The 22160-nt window shown below is 44.1% G+C and overlaps 1 protein-coding gene across 3 annotated transcripts in view; it reads left to right on the plus strand.

The window, feature by feature from the left end:
• Window positions 1-808: 808 nt before the first annotated feature.
• Window positions 809-22160, plus strand: part of LOC133760749 (nuclear autoantigen Sp-100-like) — a 103839-nt gene continuing 82487 nt past the window's right edge. For all 3 annotated transcript variants that reach the window (XM_062193340.1, XM_062193345.1, XM_062193355.1), the window contains exon 1: window positions 809-919. In XM_062193340.1, the coding sequence (XP_062049324.1) occupies window positions 888-919 (32 nt within the window). In that variant the 5' untranslated portion in view covers window positions 809-887. The remainder of the gene's footprint in view (window positions 920-22160) is intronic.

Consider the following 22160-nt stretch of genomic DNA (forward strand, 5'->3'; position numbering starts at 1 on the left):
TTGGAACCATTGCTCTAGTGCAGTGGCGGTCTGCCCCTGCTCTCCTTGGGCTCTGGGTTCTACTGGCCCCTCCCTGTCGCTGCCTTCGGTTCTGCCTGGACTTCTGCTCCCCAGCTGTGTGTTACAGCTCCATTCTCACCTGCTCCTGGCTCCCCTCCCTCACCTGGGATTTGATGCCCAGGGCATCCAGGAAGTCTTTGGCCCGGGGGCGGGGCGGGGGGGGGACTCTGCACTCTGGCCTTGGCTCCCCCCTCTCCAGGGGTCTCTTCATCACCCCCTGGCTGTTGAAAAGTACCCCACAGTCCCAGGTACCCAAACTGTTAGCCGTGGCCGTCTTGGGGCTCTCTTCCCTCTGCTTGAACTCCAGACACGTGGGGGAGCCCCTCCCTAGTACACAGCCCCCAGCACGTGCGCTGTCCTGGCGTGCACATCAGGACCCGGCCCTCGGGGGTCCGGGGAAGGGGTTTCTGGCTTTCCCTGCACCCACCCCACCCCAGCCGTGTGAGCCCCTCCCCTCTCTGTCAACTGTGCCCCCTTTAAGAAGGCAGAAGCAACTGAGGACAATTTGGGTTCAGGGAGTGTTGTGGATTGCTCTGTTCGCACACACAGGAGTGGGCTCCCTGGAGCTGACCCTGCCGGTCCTGGAGTGCCCCTGGTCTGTGCTCCAGGCCCTGACGGCCCCTTGCAGAGAGCTAGAGGAGGCGGGAAGCGTATCCACAGCCTCCTGAAACTGAAGCACAATACTTTCACTTCTCTTTTCACCATCTGGGCGGAGCCTGCCCCTGCTTGGTCCTTCCCGCTCCGTCCCCCGAGACTTCCTGCTCTGGCCGGGCACAGGCTGGGAGCCTGGAGGGGTCAGAGGCTGCGCTCCGGGCAGGGGCAGGGGGATGGCCGGCCGTGGCAGCGATCTCTCCACCAGGTGAGTCCTTACTGCCCTCCTCTCTGTCCAGGGGGCAGCCTCAGTGGCTGTGGTCTCGGGTCCCGGGAACTGGGGAATGTGGAGTGATAAGCCATGGGTGCTTCAAAGGAAATGGGGCTTTGGCGGGTTGCAGGGCGTCCAGGTCCCCGGGACTTTCCAGTTCTGTAGCTCCTACTTCCCGCTGGCCGGCGGCACTGGGGCCAGAGCAGTCCCCGCAGCAGGGGTGCCACAGGTCATGCCGCCAAGGAAGTTGAGCGAGTACAAGCCCCAGAGGAAACGCTTGGCCGGTTTTCAAACCCTGGGGAACAGCCCAGGTCTGAGCTTGGAGGAGAAAAGCCAGGCCTGCAGGCACCACGGGCAGGATTTTCGCTTCTAATTTTCCGTTTCCTGATGAGTGACACCTCTGGCGAGAAGTGTCCCAGAAATCCTATCCTTTTCCCAGTAGTGGCTTCAAAAATGACATTGCATAATATATTTGATGTCTTACATTTTCAATAGAAAGAAACGCAGTCTACCTTTTTGCTCATAAAATTCCCAACAATGCAGAAGCAGGTAGGAAAAAAAATCCCCTTCCTCAGCTCCCCTTTCAGATTCCACCCCCAGCCTTGGGCTTTGCCTTCCTTATCTTTTTATATGCATTTACGTAAATAATTTGTTTCTGTAAATATATGTGGGCGCTTCAAAAAGTTCATGAAAAACTGAATTAAAAGATAAGGGTCTTTGTTGGGTAAAGAAAATATTTGAAGTCCATACATATAAGGTGTCTTCAAAAAGTTCACTGCAAACGCATATTATGAAAAAAAAATCTATCATGGATTTCAAGAATTTTTTGGCACCGAAATTAACTTCTTGTGATGCCATTTTGCCATGAACTTCTGCAGTCCAGTCGTATACTTTATGTTCTCCTTCTGTAACAAATGAGATTCTGTCATATGACACGGTGTTCTGCGTTTTGCATTTCCAGTTATTTTAGCAGTGGAAATCTGAGAGGTCTTTTTGTATTAGTACCTCACTGTTTTTCACAGCTGCATGCTAGTCCACAGAATTTATGTACCGTAATCTTTAAAAAAAAGATTTATTTATCTTATCTGAAAGGCAGAGCTACAGAGAAAGAGGGAGAGACAGAGAGAGAGAGAGAGAGGGCTTCCATCCACTGGTTCACTCCCCAAATGGATGCTACAGCCAGAGCTGAGCTGAGCCGAAGCCCGGAGCTTCTTCCAGGTCTCCTGTGCAGGTGCAGGGGTCCAAGGACTTGGGCCGCCTTCTACTGCTTTCCCAGGCCACAGCAGAGAGCTGGATGGGAAGTGGAGCAGCCAGGACTCCAACCGGTGCACATGCGGGATGTTGGCACTGCAGGCTGTGGCTTTACCCATGGGGCCACACCAGCTCCATGTACCATAATCTTTGATCCAGCTCCCTAGGATGCACATTTAAACTCTGAATTATTCACTTTCATCAACAGCTGTAATAACAATGTGCACGCTCTCTCTCTCTCTCTCTCTCTGTCTCTCTCTCGTTTGTGCTCTATCTCTCTTTCTCATACAAGTATTTATCTTATGTCAAAGACCAAAAACATGGAATTACTGAGGCAAAGAGTACTACGATTTGCTGGCTGGATCAGTGCATTCTACGCTGTCGTCCCCCGTTCAGCCAAACTTGGCAAAGATGACGGATATCAAGGGGCATCTTGTTTCGGTTTCTGTTTCCTGACTACACAGGAGGCTGATGAAGGTTTTCATGTGTTTAACAACCATTTCAATTCCCTCTTCTCTTGCTGGCTTATTCTTTGAGGTGTTTGTCCTTTCACTCATGCTATGGGAGGATTTACTAAATATTCTGAAAAGTAGAAATATACTTTCCTTGTCTTTTAACTTTGTCCATGGTGGCTTTTGTTTTATCAAAGCTTAAGATTTGGACTATCGACCTATTATGGGGTTGGCTGTATCAGGCAGACGCAGCCTTGTGATGAAGTGATGGAGAACGTTACAGATGTGAGTCCTGTGGGTTCTTAACCATAGTCGTTGTGTGCTTTGAAATGGCAGATTCAGTTCTACCTTTATCCTGTTTTATATCCAAACACTTTTTTTTCAATTATTTTAGGTGAAATTATTCCTACATTGGAGCAACTGTAGCCTTCACGATTTTTATCTGCTCCCTGATGCTTTTTATCTCGTTAATATTTAAATCTGTGTTCACAATGGTTATCTCAAACTCCGTGACCATTATTTAATGCTTGGTAGGGTTCTTATTTCTGTTTTTTAAAAGGTGTGTTTTTCTGAGAGGGGCTCTTGATTTCTTTTTAAATTTTTAAATTTAATTTTAATTAAATTTTAATTTGTCATGAATTTTAATTTTTTATTTAACTGTTTAAAAGGTTGATTTATTTCATTCAAAAGGCAGAGTTACAGAGAGAGAGAGAGAGAGAGAGACTGAGAGGTCTTCCATCCACTGGCTCACTCCCCAGATGGCTGCAGTGGCTGGAGCTGGGCCGACCCGAAGCCAGGAGTCAGGAGCTTCTTCCAGGTCTCCTACACAGGTGCAGGAGCCCAAGCACCTGGGCTATCTTTTGCTGCTTTCCCACGTACATTAGCAGGGAGCTGGACTGGAAGTGGAGCGGCCTGGACACCAACCGACGCCCATGTGGGATGCCAGTGTCACAGGCGGAGGCTTAACCCGCTGTGCCACAGCATCAGCCCTTTGATTTGTCTCTATAGCTCTGCAAACCCCAAGGCCCAGCACACTTTGTTCACTTGCCCCTGCGCTTCCCACTCCTGCTGTGTCGGGTTGCTGTGAGGTGCCAAGCACCACGGGCATGTTCTGATCCTGCCTGAGTTTCCCCTGCTGTGCACGCCTGCCTGGGCTGCACAGACACCCCCCTCACCCTCGCCCCAGCAGCTGGCTCCCAGGGGCCACTTCCTGCCTTGGCTGAGAGGAACTTGTTTCCCACGTGCGTAGTTTGAGGGCTCTACTTGGGGTCTTGCCCGTTTTCCGGGGATGCCACCATCTCCCTGCTGGTTGGCGGTGCTGCCTCTCACTAGTGTGTGTGTCCATCTTCTTTCATCTCTGCTGCTGGTCTCACAGCAACTCTGCCGGCACCGCACTGTCATTGTGATGACAGCTTTCCAAGGACTGGTTTTTTTTGTTTTTTTGTTTTGTTTTGTTTTGTTTTGTTTTGTTTTAAGATTTATTATTTATTTGAAAGCCAGAGTTACAGAGAGGCAGAGGCAGAGTGAGAGAGAGAGAGGTCTTCCATCCAGTGGTTCATTCCTCAAATGGCTGTGCAGATCTGAAGCCAGGAGCTTCCTCCAGGTCTCCCACAGGGTGCAGGGGCCCAAGGACTTGGGCCATCTTCTGCTGCTTTCCCAGGCCACAGCAGAGAGCTGGATGGGAAGTGGAGCAGCCAGGACTTGAACCGGCGCCCATATGGGATGCTGGCACTGCAGGCAGCAGCTTTACCCACCATGCCACAGCGCCAGCCCCACAGCCTTCTCTTCTGTTGTTTCTCACAAAGACTTTTCTAAATAAGTTTTTTCTTTGGGAATAATTTTATTTTTATAGAAAATATGCAAAACTAATACAGGAGGAGCTAACTACTCTGTCCCCAGACTCATTTTGCTGTGGTATCATCGCTTGACATTGCTGTGGTACAGTTGTCAAGGTGAGGAACCTGACCTTGGCCCCTCACTACGCATGAGACTAGACTCCTCAGGCTCCCGAGTGCCCCACGACAGCCCCGTTTCTGACTCCTGGCTCTCAATTCGCCAATAACTTGGTATTTTCCCTGCATCCACTCTTCTGCTCAGCACTTCCATCAAGTTTGGTTCAGGAAATTGCATTTTTATTGTCCAGCATGTCCATTTGATTTTTTGTCAGTAGATTCCAGTTCTTCGGTGGAATTTCCCAACCTGTATTTTCCCCATCTTTCCATCCATTTTCCTGAGTGTTGTAGCCACTGTTTTTATATGCTAACTGCAATCTCTGTATAGAACTTCATTGTCTTTGTTTTCTCTTGGTTTGGTACTAGGGAGTACAGCTTTGGCATGCCTATTCATTTTCTACAAAGTTGACTCCTGCTCTCTCTCCCTCTCTCTCTCTCAGGCCACCTTTCTGGATCTTCTTTCCAAGGTTCTAAACTTGCGAGTTTCCTTTTTTGGTTTCATTTTTACTTTACTTATTTGAAAGCAGAGACACAGGAACAAAGAGATAGAGACAGACAGAAACACACGTGCACTGGTTCACTCCCCAAATGCCTACAACAGCAGGGGCTAGGCCAGGCCAAAGCCCAAAGCCTAGCGCTCCATTCGGGTCTCCCGCATGGGTGGCAAGGACCCAAGTACTTCAGCTGTCACCTTTGGCGTCCCAGATTCTGCGTTGGCAGGAAGCTGGACTCAGTAGCAGAGCTGGGACTCAAACCCGGGTACTCTGATAGGCCAAGTAGCATCTTAACTCCCACACCAGAATGCACAACGCGTCTCAGGGACAAAGGATGGGACAGTGATGTCAGTGCTGAGGGATGGAGTAGGATGGGCACCAAGAACGGGGCTTTGCGTCTGGCACAGTGGAGATGCCTGAAGACGTAAACTCAGAGGGTTCAGTGGATAATTGACAGGCGAGAACTTGAGTGGATTCAAGGAGTAAAGGGTAAGAGTGTGGGGAACACAGGACACAGTTTCCAAAGGGAATGGGGTACAGGGAGAATGTAAATGGGTAAGATTAAAGTGGGCTTGTGTATCTATTAGAATATTCCGACAGAGAAGGAAAAGGGATTGGAGTGAAAGGGAATGATTTGGGCTGATTGCACCTGAGTAGGGCAGAGGGCGTGGGCGGCAGTGCTCAGGTGGGTAGGTGGCCTTTGGCTGGAAGTGGGTTGTGGCATGCATTGTAACAAGAAGGAAGTATGGCAGCAGAGATGAGATAGGCTCGTGTATTTCATTGTGGGCGGATGCTGTTAACACTCTTCTGGTTGTTTCTCTGTTCTTAGCTGAGCGGGAGAGGAATGGAGTGAGGGAAACAGCGTTTGAGGTTTGAGGATGGAGAAGCTTTAAAAGTCATTTGATGAAGGAATAAATAAAATGAAGAGCAGGATGCAGGGTCACTAGAGAGCATTGGTGGTCCATTGCTGTCTAACGATCACAAAGCTGAAGAGAGGGTAGTTAGCGTGGCTGTGATCTTCTCCAGTGGGCTTGAGCGCAATGAGCAGAGAGAGGCCACGATGGCTTTGTCCAGGGATGTCAGTTCAGTAGATGAATTCTGTGGAAGGAGGTGGGAGCAAGGAATTTGAGGGTGGGTACAAGGGACAGATTTTTACAGCAGTTCCAGAATTTGCACAATGAGGAATTTTGAATTTACTGATCCCATGCTCAAGTGCAGCGTCAGGTGATCCTAACGTGCAGTCAAGGTTAAGAACCCTGGATTCTAACAGTGGACAGCAACATTAGCTGGGAGAGCAAAGAATGAGAACATGGAAGTAGTTCTGAACAATAAAAAGACAGTAGAGGGGCCAGCGCTGTGGCGTAGCAAGCCACTGCCTGCAGTGCCAGCATCCCATATGGGTGCTGGTTCCAGTCCCGGCTGCTCCACTTCCGATCCAGCTCTCTGCTGTGGCCTGGGAAAGCAGCAGAGGATGGCCCAAGTCCTTGGGCCCTGCACCCTGTGGGAGACCTGGAGGAGGCTCCTGGCTTCAGATCAGCTCTGGCCATTGTGGCCATCTAGGGAGTGAACCAATGGATAAAAAGATCTTTCTCTCTCTCTCTCTGCCTCTGCCTCTCTGTAACTCTGCATTTCAAATAAATAAATAAATCTGAAAAAAAAAAAAAAAAAAGACAGTAGAATTGGAGGTCCCAAAAGAGAGAGTCAAAAATTTGTCAGTGTTTCAGGTATTAGAGGACATGGCCTGGGATGTATAAGGTAGTGGTCCTATTTGAAATTGAGACTTGGAATATATACAAATTGGAAGATGCTGAAATCTACGATATGGCCATGAAAAAGAGTTGCAGAAATGGAGCCAAAGACAAGATATTAGAGATCAGTAAGTCAATACAATAAAAGACCTGGGAATTTAGTGGATTTCTCAGTGGATATTGAAATCATAAAATTTTTCAGCGCTTCTGGTAAGACAAAGGTTAAAATCCTCATTAAATAAGAAGTGGCCAGTACAAAGGGAGATAAAAAGGAAAGAGAAAGAGTTTTATAGTCTGTTTAGTTGGTTGGTTGTTTTACATTTAATTCTTAATTCCATGAGAAATTTATTTTTGCATGTGAAATGAGATGCAAAAGTACTTTTTTCTAAAAAAACAAGCATTTATGCAATAGTGTTAACATGCTAGTTTATTCTTTATTGCTTTGAAATAACATTAATTTTGTATAATAAATAATCTTACAAGGACTCTTTGAAAAGGGGCTGGCAATGTGGCACAATTGGGTAAAGCCATTGCCAACCCATATGGGCACCGGTTAGAGTACCAGCTGTTCCACTTCTATTCCAGCTCCCTGGGAAAAGCAGTGGAATATGACCCAAGTGTTTGGGTCCCTGCCACCCATGTGGGGGACCCAGGTGAACCCTGGCTTCATCCTGGCTCAGCCCTGGCCATCTGGGGAGTAAACCAGCAGATGGAAGATCTCTCTCTCTCTCTCTCCCTGTAATTCTGACTTTCAAAAAAAATAAATAAATCTTTTTTTTAAAAAAAGTTCATGGAAAATACATATTATGGAAAAAAAGTGTGTGTTTCAAAAAATTTTTGTACCATAATAAACTTACCATTTAATTCCATTTTTCCACAACCTTTTTGAAGTACTCCCATATGTATGAATCTGTGTAGACGATTCTTGTCCTGATCCATTGTTCTATTTTTATTCATGTTTCAATATTGAAATGTTTGTTACCATGATTTTATGGGGCAAAGCCCTTTTTGATTCCAGTTTTTGAAGCATTCTTGGCTCTTCTGGACTGTTTTCTCGTTTCAATACATTTTAGAACCAAATAGCAATGTTCTGCAGCCTGTTTATTTGGGATTCAATTGAGAAATGCTGAATGAATAGGTCAGTTTAGGATGGGATTCACAGTTAAAAAAAGGTCTCCAAATGACCCCAACTAGAATCTAGAATATCTCTCCATTTACTCAAGCATTCTTTAAAGTTCTGTAGTAAAGCTGTTAAGGAGCCCCATGGTGTTCTCACACTTGATGTTGCTTGTGGCTAAACTATACAATATATTATTGTATAATACAATAATGTATTATTGTATTATTCTGTTTTCTTTTCTATGTGACCTTCCCCTGCCCCATAAATAACTATTGCCTTGTTATGTATTAACTTGGATTTTAGGTATTCCCCTTACCAATTCCTCCCAAACTCTCTACAGAACTGTAAGGTTCTCCCCCAGTGCAGTGGAACACAATTTCACTTTATTTTCTCGGGGCAGCCTTCCTGGGACAGTGCATCCTCCTGATCGGACCACTCCTGAGTACATTAGGACACCACGGATGGCCTCCAAAGCAGAGCCTCTCGCCCGTGTGGGAGCCTGCTGTGTGCAGTACATGCGTTCCTCTTTCTTGCTCTCAACCATCCACGGTTGGCTGATGAGATTCCACGCGCTCTATTTTGACTTTTCTACCTCTCAGCTCATTTTACGAAGCTTCCAATTCCCAATCCCTTCCAGGACTTAGGAATGTGAATTGGCCTGCTTCTTGCCAGCAAAGCACTTGGCCTTGTGTGCCCTCACTGTGTGACGTCGGGGGCCTCGCTGACGTGATGTTCGCTCAGCTCCTGTTTCCGGTCCTTGATGTTTTGCTGCTATTTGACTCTCTCTTCCAGGAGAGTTGGTGGGCTTTCAGCAGGAACACGGATAAACACAGGTCTCTTCAATCTACCAGGCTTACCCGGAAGTGTAGACGGACGCTTCTAATGTGATGTGTCCTAAAATTCCTGGGATAATTTCTACTTGGTCTTGTCCCACTACTGTCACCCACTGTTGGTTGGTATTTACTAATAGTTTCTTGTGTTTTTATCTAATGTGTTTATAAGAAACTTGGAGCTATGATTTGCGTTTCTTGGTTTGTATTTGTCTGGCTTTGACGGAAGAACTATCATAACCTCAAGAAATGATTTGGGGTTGTGCGAGTCCACTTGTCATTACTTTACCCAAAATGCTCTAGGGGAGCTTCTTGGGAAAGAAGAGTTTGGTCACAGCTTACGGTTTGGATGCTACGGTTCTGAGCAGGGGCCCCTAGTCTGGTGTCTGGGGGAGGCTCGCCATGGCGGGCGGGGGGGAGTGGTCACATGTGATTGCTTGGTGAGCCAGGAAGCAGGGGTATGAGGGAGAGCAGCCAGGCAGAGCTGAGCTCAATCAACCCTCTCCCAAGAGCACCCTCTGGGGGCCCGCCCCACTGACCCAAAGACCTCCCACTGGCCCCACCTGCTGGCTGCCACAGCCTGATCAAGTCTCCACTCTTAAATCAATGATTATTAATGATAGGACATCTGAGTTTAAACATCTACATGAGTTTTGTAGTTACTCAACCCATAACAAGTGATTTGAATTTTTAAAAGATATATTAGAATGCCTTATGTGGTACATTTTCTGTTCCTTGAAGGATTCCTGGAAACCGTCCATGAAATTCTTTGAAACTGATGGTGGGAGGAGGGGCAGGGTGGGGGAGGTCTGGAATTCTACATTTCTTCTATTATTTTTAGTGTTACTTAGTTTTTATGCTGACTCAAGCCAGTTTCTTTTGGGGGGGCTTTCATAAATTTATTATATTTGATTTTTTTTTTTTTTTGCTTGAGTGTAGAACTAAGGTTTTTGTTTTTTTTCCTGTGGGCATCGACGGCCTCTTCTTAGCCCTAAGCAGAAGTGTCTTGGGAGCAGCCAGAACTCTGTGCTCAGAGTGGCAGGGTCGGTCCTGCAGGAGTAGACGCCCGGAGGCCGGGGCTCACTTCTTCCTGGCCGGCAGGAGAGTTGGTGATGCCCGCATCCCATACCAGAGTGTATGGGTTTTGAGTCCCAGCTCCACTCCTAATTTCAGCTTCCTTCTAATGCACACTCTGGGAGATAGTGGTGGGGACTCAAGTAGTTGGGTCCCTGTCACCCACATGGGAGACCCAGATGGAGCTCCTGGCTCTTGGCTTTGACCTGTTCCAGCTCTGGCTATTGTGGCCATGTGGGGAGTGAACGAGCAGATGGAAGATATCTCTCTGTGTCTCTCTCAGTCTGTAACCCTGATTTTCAAATGAATGAATAAATCTTTTTTTTTTTTTTAAAGACCTGAATTTTTTAAATGGGCACTCTGGACTTAGATATGACAAGCTGAGGTTCCAGTTTGTTGCAACACACTTAGAAATATGTTTGAGTGCTCGATCAATATTGGGCACTCACTCTTTTAAGTGTGTGTTGCATGATGTAATACGTTTTCCCCTCTTGGCCAGCACTGCAGGGTGCGGCTCAACTGGCTGAGCCACAGTGCCAGCCCCTCGAGTCTTGTAATTGTTTTCATTTTGGCTTACTGAATTTGCCAATTTCTAACAGAGGCATGTTAATGTTCTATATGACAATTATGTTTTTGTTTTTGCTTTTGTTTTTTGACAGGCAGAGTGGACAGTGAGAGAAAGAGACAGAGAGAGAGAGAGGTCTTCCTTTTTGCCGTTGGTTCACCCTCCAATGGCCGCTGCAGCCGGCGCATCTCGCTGATCTGAAGCCAGGAGCCAGGTGCTTCTCCTGGTCTCCCATGCGGGTGCAGGGCCCAAGCACTTGGGCCATCCTCCACTGCCTTCCCGGGCCATAGCAGAGAGCTGGCCTGGAAGAGGGGCAACCGGGATAGAATCCGGCGCCCCGACCAGGACTAGAACCCGGTGTGCCGGCGCCGCAAGGCGGAGGATTAGCCTGTTAAGCCATGGCGCCGGCCCATGACAATTATGAATTGAGTTTTCCTTCGCTTCCTGTCTGATTTTCCCTTCACCATTTCAAAGTAATCCTGACTTCTAACAGAGTGAAACCCTCTGCGCTGTCTGTGATACTTTTCAGCCTAAGTTCTGTTTGTTCCTGGTGTTGCCTTTGCTACGGAGATTTTTTGCTTTGCATTTGCCTCATATATTTCTTCTAATCCTCTTATTTTCAATCTCATTGAACTGGTTTTATTTTATTTTATTTTATTTTTTTTTTTTACTCATTTACTGTTTCAGTTTTTCTTTATGTGAGAGGCAGAGAGAGAGAGAGAGAGAGAGAGAGATATTCTGATCTGCTACTTCATGATGGTTGCCATGGCAGAGGCTGCGGCGGGGTGGGGGGGGGGCTGGGGCGCTGGGGACTGAGGGCTCCTCCGTGGGTGACAGGAACCCAGCTCTGGAGCCATCACTTGCTGCCTCCCAGGAGGGGGCATCAGAGCACACACTGCGGTGTGGGACCCGAGCGTCTTAATCCGCATCTTAGCCATCGGGCCAGTCGCCTGCTCCGAGTCGTTTTATTTTTTGAGTCCCTTACAAATAGAACAAAGCTGAATTGTGCTTTCCACACAATTGAGTACGTCCTTATTTTATAAATCAATGTATTCCACTAACACTTATTTGATTACTATACAATATTTGCTCTTGAGATGTTATTTTTTACTTAAGTTTTTTCTATAATTTCCATTTTTCTCCCACTTTTGTTCGTTTCTGTCTTTGGAGTGGTTGCATGTCATTTCATTTGTATTTCTCACAATACATTTTTAATTAAAATTTAATTTTTAGTAAACTGTTAAAAGGCTATTATTTTCTCTGAAATTATTTGGTAACTTTTCCTAAATTAAAAACTAGAACTTGGTTTCACTTCCCTTATTCCTTATCCTATCCCCTCCGTAAAGTTTTGGGGTGCTTATAGTCTATAAATATCTTTATTTCACTCTCCTACTTGAGTGAGTCTTTAAATACATTTAAGGTTCAAAATCAGATTCGGACGTTGCTCTGCATTGTCTTCCCCCGACCTCAGGCAGGCTCTCATTCCATAAGATTGTTCTTATTTTCTGAAATCTTCAGGATTTGCCTTTTACCATTGGTGTTCTGGATTTTCACTGTGGTGTATCTAGCGATGATTTAAAAAAATTCATTCTTTGTGCTTCACAGGCTTTTAAAAATGCATATAAGACATTAAAATTGGGGTGCAGGATATAATGTTACAGTTAGAAATGTATCTGAATTTTAATAATCATTTGTCATGCATGCAAAAATCATTTAATAGGTAGGATGAATGCAATACTTAAGGGACACAGGATGTGAGAGAAATGGCTTGAATAACAGACTGGCCAAATGCTGAAATATGATTGTGGTTACATTTCTCCTTTTTCCTCTTTTTTTCAGCTTTATTGAGGTATATTGGGCAAAACTGTATAAACCTACAGTGTACAACATATGATACATGTATATGCCATATGTATGTGAATACATTCTCACGTGTTGGGAGTTGATTAGCACAGTCAAGTTCATCAACATTCAGCACCTCATACAGTTGGTACTTTTCAGTGCCTGGTGAGATTCTTCTTGTAGCAGGTTTCAGGTATATACTAAAGTACTGTTACCTACAGCCACCATGAGATGTGGGGATGATCTGCAAAACACAGTCTTCTCATAACTGGAAGTTTGCTGCCTTTGACCAACTTCTCCCCACGTCCTCCCTCCCACAGCTCCAGTAGCCACCATTCCACTCCTCTACCTACAAGAAGTGAGAGCAGGAGGCCCGCGCCGTGGCTCACTTGGTTAATCCTCCGTCTGGGGTGCCGGCATCCCTTATGGGCACCAGGTTCTAGTCCTGGTTGCTCCTTTTCCAGTCCAGCTCTCTGCTGTGGCCCAGGAGTGCAGTGGAGGATGGCCCAAGTGCTTGGGCCCCTGCACCCGCATGGGAGACCAGGAGGAAGCACCTGGCTCCTGGCTTTGGATCAGCATAGCTCCAGCTGTAGCAGCCATTTAGGGGGTGAACCAACAGAAGGAAGACCTCTCTCTCTCTGTCTCTCTCACTGTCTAACTCTGTCAAATAAATGAAAAAAAAAAAAAAAAAAGAAGTGAGAGCACACAGAATTTGCCTCCATCTGTCCCAGTTACTTCACCCAGCATAATACCCTCAAGCTTTACCTACCTTGTTCCAAATGGCAGCATTTCCTCCTTCCTGGCTAACAGTCCTGTGTGTGTGTGTGTGCGCATTGTCTGTACCCAGGTTGTTTCTGTGTAGTCACCATGTGAACACGGCTGCAGTGAACATGGGAATGCCGAGAACTGTTCAAGGTGCCGATTTTGTCTCCTTCAGATGTGTGGCCAGTGTGGGGTCGCTAACTCGAACGTAGTTTTATTGGCAATGTTTCGAGGAACTTCCATGCTATTTTCCATAATGACTGTACCCAGTTATATTCCCACCAACAATGTGGAATGCTGCCTTTTGTCCACAGCCTTGCTAGTTCTGCTTATTATTGTTATTAAGATGATAATGATACTAGCCATACTCACAGGTGTAAGCTGTTGCGGTTTTGGTCATTGTCAAGAAGAATAGCAAGGAAATTTTCTCCTAAGTTTTCTACTAGGAGTTTTATGCTTTCAGATCTTACATTTGTGTCTTTATTTTTTAAATATTTATTTATTTATTTATTTGAAAGGCAGAGTTACAGAGAGGCAGAGGCAGAGAGAGAGAGAGAGAGAGAGAGGTCTTCCATCTGCTGGTTCCCTCCCCAGATGGCCACAACAGCTGGAGCTGCACCAATCCAAAGCCAAGAGTTTCTTCCAGGTCTCCCACATGGGTGCAGGGGCCCAAGGACTTGGGCCATCTTCTACTGCTTTCCCAGGCCATAGCAGAGAGCTGGATCGGAAGTGGAGCAGCTGGGATTCGAATCGGCGCCCATATGGGATGCTAGCATTGCAGGCGACGACTCTACCTGCTACACCACAACGCTGTCTTTAATCCACTTGGAGTTAATTTTTCTGAGTGGCGTGAGATAAAGTTCTAGTTTCATTCTTTTGCATATGGACATCTGATGGTCCCAGATCATTTATTGAGGAGACTGTGTATTCTTGGTGCTGTTATCAACTAGTAGTTGTCAACTATGTATGTGAGAGTTTATTTCTGGGCTGTCAATTCTGTTTTTGGTATATGTGTCTGCCAATACCATTATGTTTAGTTATTATAGCTTTATAAGACAGTTTAAAATAAGGGCATGATGCCTCCAACTTTGTTCTTTTTTTTTTTTTTTTAAAGGCAGGGTTACTGAGAGAAGGAAAGACAGAGAGAGGTCTTCTCTCCACTGGTTCACTCCCTAAATGGCTGCAATGGCAAGAGTTAGGCCAATCTGAAGCCAGGAGCCAAGAGTTTCTTCTAGGTCTTCCATGTAGCTTCAAGGGCCCAAGCACTTGAGCCATCTTTTGTTGCTTTCCCAGGCCATCAGCAAAGATTCTGGATTGGAAGTGGAGCAGCTGGGACTTGAACCAGTGGCCATAGAGGATGCCAGGACTGTAGGCAGAGGCTTAACCTACTGTACCATAGCGCCAAATCCCACTCCCCTCCCTTCCCCTCCTTTTTTTTTTTTTTTTGTTCTTTCTCACTATTTCTTTGATCATTTGTGGTTTTTTGTGGTTCAATGCAAATTCTAGAGTCTTTTAAAATAGTTCTTAAAATCTATTGGAATTTTGATTAGAGTTGTTCTGACTTTGGATAATATGGACATTTTAACAATATTCTAACTTACGAACACATGATGTCTTTCCACTTACTTGTATCTTCTTCAGTGTCTTAAAGTTTTCAGTAAAATCTTTCTTTGGTCAAATTTATCCCTTTTTTAAACTTTTATTTAGTAAATATAAATTTCCAAAGTACAGTTTATGGATTACAATGGCTTTCCCCCCCCATAACTTCCCTCCCACTCGCACCCCTCCCATCTCCCGCTCCCTCTCCCATTCCATTCACATCAAGATTCATTTTCAATTCTCTTTATATACAGAAGATCAGTTTAGTATATATTAAGTAAAGATTTCAACAGTTTGCACCCACATAGAACATAAAATGTAAAATACTGTTTCCGTACTAGTTATAGCATTAATTCACATTGAACAACATATTAAGGACATAGACCCTACATGAGGAGTAAGTGCACAGTGACTCCTGCTGTTGACTTAACAAATTGACACTCTTGTTTATGGCATCAGTAATCTCCCTAGGCTCTAGTCATGAGTAGCCAAGGCTATGGAAGCCTTTTGAGTTTGCCAACTTTGATCTTATTTAGACGAGGTCATAGTGAAAGTGGAAGTTCTCTCCTCCCTTCAGAGAAAGGTACCTCCTACCTTGATGGCCCCATTCTTTCTACTGGGATCTTACTCGCAGAGATCTTTCATTTAGGATTTTTTTTTTTTTGCCAGAGCGTCTTGGCTTTCCATGCCTAAAATATTCTCATGGGCTCTTCAGCCAGATCTGAATGCCTTAAGGGCTGATTCTGAGGTCAGAGTGCTGTTTAGGACATCTGCCATTCTATGAGTCTGCTGTGTATCCCACTTCCCATGCTGGATCATTCTCTCCTTTTTTTATTCTATCAGTTAGTATTAGCAGACACTAGTCTTGTTTGTGTGATCCCTTTGACTCTTAGACCTATCAGTGTGATCAATTGTGTACTGAAAGTGAGCACTTGGACTAGTGAGTTGGCATTGGTAGATGCTACCTTGATGGGATTGAATTGGAATCCCCTGGCACATTTCTAACTCCACCATTTGGGGCAAGTCAGCTTGAGCATGTCCTAAATTGTACATCTCCTCCCTCTCTTATTCCCACTCTTATATTTAACAGAGATCACTTTTCAGTTAAATTTAAACACTTAAGAATAACTGTGTGTTAATTACAGAGTTCAACCAATAGCATTAAGTAGAACAAAAAAATACTAAAAGGGATAAAGTATTAAATTGTATTCTTAAGAATTTTATGGGGCCGGTGCTGTGGCATAGCAGGTTAACACCCTGGCCTGAATTGCTGGCATCCTATATGGGCGCCAGTTCTAGTCCCAGCTGCTCCACTTCTGATCCAGCTCTCTGCTATGGCCTGGGAAAGCAGTGGAAGATGGCCCAAGTGCTTGGGCCCCTGCACCTGCATGGCAGACCTGGAAGAAGCTCCTGGCTCCTGGCTTCAGATTGGCGCAGCTCCATCAGTAGCGGCCAATTGGGGAGTGAACCATCAGATGGAAGACCTCTCTCTCTCTCTCTGCCTCTCCTCTTTCTGTGTAACTCTGACTTTCAAATAAATAAATAAATCTTTTAAAAAATTGTCTTCCAATCTATGCACATAAATGTGTCTATTTATTAGGATTATTAATTTCTCAGCAGTATTTTATAATTTTCAGCATATAGTTCTTGAATTCTGTTAAATTTGTTTCTAAATATTAAAAGATTTATTCATTTATTTTGAAAGTCAAAGGTATAGAGACAGAGAGAGACAGATCATCCTTCTGCTGGTCCACTCCCCAAATGGCTGCGACATCAGCCAGGAGCTCCATCCGAGTCTCCCACATTTGGGGCAAGGGCCCAGACACTTGGATCATTTGCTGCTGCTTTTCCTGGGCCATTAATAGGGAGCCGAATGGGAGGAGAAGCATCTGGGGCTTGAGCCTGTGCCCATATGGGATGTGGGCATTGCAGGCAGCAGCTTAACCTGCTGTATCACTGACCCTAAATATTATATTGTTGTGCTGACCTTTATTTTTGAATTTGAAAACTTAACTTTTTTTTTTAAAGGTTTATTTAGTTTTTTGAAAGTCAGAGTTACACACAGAAGGAGAGGCAGAGAGAGAGAGAGAGAGAGAGAGAGAGAGGTCTTCCATCTGCTGGTTCACTCTCCAATTGGCCACAACAGCCCCGAGCTGTGCCAATCCGAAACCAGGCACCAGGAGGTTCCTCCGGGTCTCCCACGTGGGTGCAGGGGCCTAAGGACTTGGGCCATCCTCTACTGCTTTCCCAAGCCATAACAGATCAAAAGTGGAGCAGCCAGGACTTGAACTGGTGCCCATATGGGATGCTGGCACTGCAGGTGGCAGCTTTACCCACTATGCCACAGTGCCAGCCCCGAAAACACAACTTTTAAAAATCTAAGTTTCTTTGTTGATTATTTCATAGAAATAATAGCATCTCATAGGCTGTGTGAGGATTAAATACACTTTCTCTAAAGTCTTGTCCTATTGACTCTAATATTTTTGCCTCCTCTGATGTTACCCCAAAACATGATAGACGGGAGATCAGCACGGTTTGGGTGATATCTTTTTTTTAACTTTTATTTAATGAATATAAATTTCAAAAGTACAGCTTATGGATTACAATGGCTTCCCCCTCCCATAACTTCCCTCCCACCTGCAACCCTCCCCTCTCCCGCTCCCTCTCCCCTTCCATTCACATCAAGATTCATTTTCAATTCTCTTTATATACAGAAGATCAGTTTAGTATATATTAAGTAAAGATTTCAACAGTTTGCACCCACATAGAAACACAAAGTGAAACATACTGTTTGAGTACCAGTTATAGCATTAAATCAAAATGTACAGCACATTAAGGACAGAGATCTCACATGAGGAGCAACTGCACAGTGGCTCCTGTTGTTGACCCAACAAATTGACACTCTAGTTTATGGTGCCAGTAACCACCCTGGGCTGTCGTCATGAGTTGCCAAGGCTATGGAAGCCTTTTGAGTTCACCGACTCTGATCAAATTTAGACAAGGTCATAAAAGACAGAGTGAGGATAGTAACCAATGATCCTAAGAGTGGCGTTAACCAGGTCTGAACAATTATACAGCATTAAGTGGGGAAGAGGACCATCAGTACACACAGGTTGGGAGTAGAGCCACTGGTGGTAGAGTAGAGGTTATGATTACAAAGGAATGAGGCCCAAGTGCGCTAGACAGGGTCTAGAACAAAGGACAGAGTCATTATTAGAGGAGCTAAGAAAGATGCTGTCTGAGCTACAATTAGGTTTTCTGATTGAGAGGCAAATAGAACCTGATAGAAGGGGCTTGATAATAATCTGGTGGGCTTTAGGCCTTGTAAGTTAAGAGGCCCAGACCTATCTATCTCTTCACATGGGGTACATCCTAAGGGAGGTGTGAACCTCCTAGGGGAAGGCACTCTGTTGACTTTCATTACTTAGCTGGCCTGGGAGGAGAGCTGGCTAGGTAAAGGCAGGTGGCATCTCTAACAATAAATTTACAGTTCTGCCTGCAATGTTGCTGACCCTACTTGACCATACCCTCAGCTGCAGTGGTCACTTTGGAAGCTGGGCTGAGTGAAGGGCTTTTCAGCTTAGAGCCAATAAGATCTGTGGCTCTGACCTGGGCATCCTTCGACTCCAGGGCAGGTCCATTTCCAGTGATCCAACTCTTGGCAGAGCTGCCAGGGCTCTTCACAAGCTGACTTCTGCTGAAGCCCAGGCATACCACATTGAAAGCCACTGCAGTGGACTGGCCTGTTGGGTCTCCTTGAGGGCAGATCACTGTACAGATCAGCCATTAATAGGCCTGCCTCCCATTGCTTCTGCTGCCTAGCTTTCTTTTCCTCCTGGTTTGTGTTAAAGCAGACCAGAGGATGCAAGTCAAGGGAGTGCCCATGTCCCATCTCTAATCTTCGGTGGCCTGAACTACAAGTCTATAGTCACAGGCACGTTCTGTAGTAGTTTTTCTAAGATAGACAATGCCCATGAGGAAAATTATATTCTCACTTAAAAACTTTCTTTCCCTTTGGTCTGAAAGGGAGGTTTTTTCTACTTACTGTATACTTCGCTGATGGCGAAGTGGATCTAGCTATGAAATTATCATTTAAGCTCTTATTTGGGCTATGCTATTACAGAAAAATGTTAGCCATCTCTTTTATAAGGTCTAAAGATTAAATTGTGCGTCCTACAGATTCCTTCATAATAGAATCAGTTACCTACCTTGAAGAGAATAGAGAAATGAAAGAACAAGTTGGGCTTAGAATAGAGAAATGAGGGAGCAAGTCCTAGATTGCTTGCTGACAATAGCAATATTACATGAATACTTAGCAAACCGTTTCAACCATTAGATAACAACTTAAGAAAACATTTACCAGAAGGTCCAATGCCTTCTATACATTTTAAGAATCATGTATTTGAAAACACCTCTTAAATATCTAACATGGTGTAGTTTGTTTAACCAGTAAACTTAAGCACAACCATATAAAATGTTTTTAGTTTCTTTCTACCAACACGTTTAAAACATATGATACACAAATTCAGGTCACACGAATTAAAGTGTATCTTTGATTAGTTTTAGCAGCTTAAATTTATGGACAATCTTATCTATAAGCCAATTAAAATAAAATTCTTAATAAAATTTCCCCATGTGGACATACAATATGTACACACATATAACATAACATAATAGACCAATATAGCAATTTTAATAATAGCTTTTAAAATCTTTGACTCTTTTTGTAGATTGCCAATTGATTTGAATTGCTTTTTGTTTTTAGTAACCTCAGTTAACTATACTTTCTCTCAGTTGGTACTGTTAATACATTATTGGCTTCATCTGTTTACAGAGCCATCCCAAAGTACTGAATACAATAGAAGTGGCTGGAAAAAGTCCATAGGAACCTATAGGAGGACAGCTAAACACAGAACCAACAACACTTTAGTTTTATGAGCAGCACATCATATATAACTGTGGATGACAAAAGACTTTAAGTCACCATGTTCAAAATTATAAACTCATCAACCAACAAGAGGCACTTGCTTACTTCACAGTATTTTTGAAAGCACCTGTAGGATTTTACAAGTATTTAACCCTTTAGGCCTCTGGGGCTTTCTCATTAAGATAACTATCATGTCTAGTAACACAAGATCATTAGACTTTTTAATTCTCAAACATTTGTATTAATAGCATTTTCCATTATAGAAACTCAAAATATAGTACCACGTCACATCTTGACAGTACTTCTAATATAATCCAAATAGACTGATTAGTTGGTGTCTCTATGAGAGACATAGGTCCTTCGGTTTTTTCAGTTGGGCCCAAACTGGAAAAACCAAAGTCCAAGATTTACTGGAAATTTTAGAGTCCAGATTGTTTGGAACTTTGATTTTTTGAATGCCTGTCAAGAACACCAAGAAGGCTCAAAATCCAAAATATCTGGTTGAAATAAGATTCCTTAAGATCATAACATAACATAGACCAAATTTGATCATTGTTACAAGGTGATTATTCAAATCTTTGAAAATAAGTACATATTTAAATAACCCATAGCTCTTAATAAAAATTCAGCTGTTTCTGAACAATTAGAATTTAACAGACATCAAGAGAACATAGTAGATTACTTTAACACATTGCTGTAACAGAGAATCAGATTTTAATTCTATGTCAAAGAGAAATTGAGCTTCCTGTGATCTTTTGCTGTGAGGTTTCCTTCCTTTACCTTCTTTCATACTGATGATCATGTTTCTGTGTTTCTGTGTGTAACACATCTTTAAGCATCTTTTGTAGGGCAGGACGAGTGGCGACAAATTCTTTCAATTTCTGTTTGCTGTGAAAAGTCTTTATTTCACCTTCATTCACAAATGAGAGCTTTGCAGGATATAATATTCTGGGCTGGCAGTTTTTCTCTCTTAGTACCTGGGCTATGTCTTGCCATTCCCTTCTAGCTAGTAGGGTTTCTGATGAGAAGTCTGCTGTGAGTCTAATTGGAGATCCTCTGAGAGTAATCTGAGGTTTCTCTCTTGCACCTTTTAAAATCTTTTCTTTATGTTTCACTGTGGTGAGTTTGATTACAACATGTCGTGGTGAGGATCTCTTTTGGTCATGTTTATTAGGGGTTCTATAAGCTTCCTGTACTAAGATGCCTCTGTCCTTCTCCAAACCTGGGAAGTTTTCTGCTAGTATCTCACTAAAAAGACCTTCTAATCCTTCCTCCCTCTCCATGCCTTCGGGAACTCCTAGAACCCGAATGTTAGGTTTTTAAATAGTATCCTGTAGATTCCAGGCAATATTTTTTAGATTTCTAATTTCTTCTTCTTTTCTTTGGTTTGCCTGTTTCCTTTCCTGTTCTCTGTCTTCTAAGTCCGATATTCTCTCTTCTGCTTCGCCCATTCTGTTTTTAAGGCTCTCTAATGTGTTTGTCATTTGATCTATTGAATTCTTCATTTCATTATGATTTCTCGTCACTATCACCGTTTCTTGTTCCACTAGTTGTTTCAATTCATTTTGATTCCTCCTTAATATTTCATTTTCACGAGAGAGATTTTCTATCTTGTCCATGAAGGATTTCTGTAGTTCAAGAATTTGTTTTTGAGAACTTCTTAATGTTCTTATCAATTTTTTGAGATCCGCTTCTTGCATTTCTTCTATCTCATCATCTTCGTAATCTTGAATTGGGGTGTCTTTTTCATTTAGGGGCGTCATAGTGTCTTCCTTGTTCTTGTTACCTCGGTTTTTGTGTTTGTTGTTTGGCATGTTGGAGATATTTGGTTTCTTCACTGTGGTGTTTTTTCTTGTTATACTATGACTCTAGATTAAGGCTTTCAATGGAGCCTTAGAGGCTTGAGATGAGTGTGGCCTGAGAGCTCTGTTTGGTTCCTCAGGGTTGAGGGTGTGTCAAAGGTGACATTCCCAGGTTAGGCGTGTTAAGTCTGTCTTTCTTTCTTTCTTTCTTTCTTTCTTTCTTTCTTTCTTTCTTTCTTTCTTTCTTTCTTTCTTCTTCCTTCCTTCCTTCCTTCCTTCCTTCCTTCCTTCCTTCCTTCCTTTCTTGATTCAAAAGGGAAGTAATTCCGCACAGCTGAACAGAATTGCAGGTAGTTAGCAGGCAAATTATATACCCACAGGAGCCAGAGATCAGAAGCTCTTTCCCAAGGACCACACAGGGAATCCGTGCTGCCCTCAACGTGGGCTCAAATTCTCCTGCAGTCTCCCACTGGACTGCCAAGTTAGATCCTAATCTCCTGTTATTTCACACCCCCCCCCCAGAGTTAGGTTTTTCTGCTAGGCTCAGGGCCGCTGCAGACCTGAGGTCACCCTGCTTATGACGTATGTCCAAAATGGCACCTGTTCTTTGTCTTGCTCACCTTTGAGAGGTGAGCGGAGAGAGAGAAACTCGTTTCTGCATCGGTCACTTTTTTTTTTCCTCTCTCTCTTCTAGTTAGCCTGGTGAAATTTTCCCCACGGGGTTTCAAGCCTCGTTCCCTCTAGTCTCCTCTTTCCGCTTCCCCGCTGGTGTCTCGGGCTATTGAGGTTCGGCTCACCTCGTGTTCCAGCACTGGTGTGT

This window comes from Lepus europaeus, chromosome 1 (genome assembly GCF_033115175.1).
Source record: "Lepus europaeus isolate LE1 chromosome 1, mLepTim1.pri, whole genome shotgun sequence".
Classification (NCBI taxonomy): domain Eukaryota; kingdom Metazoa; phylum Chordata; class Mammalia; order Lagomorpha; family Leporidae; genus Lepus; species Lepus europaeus.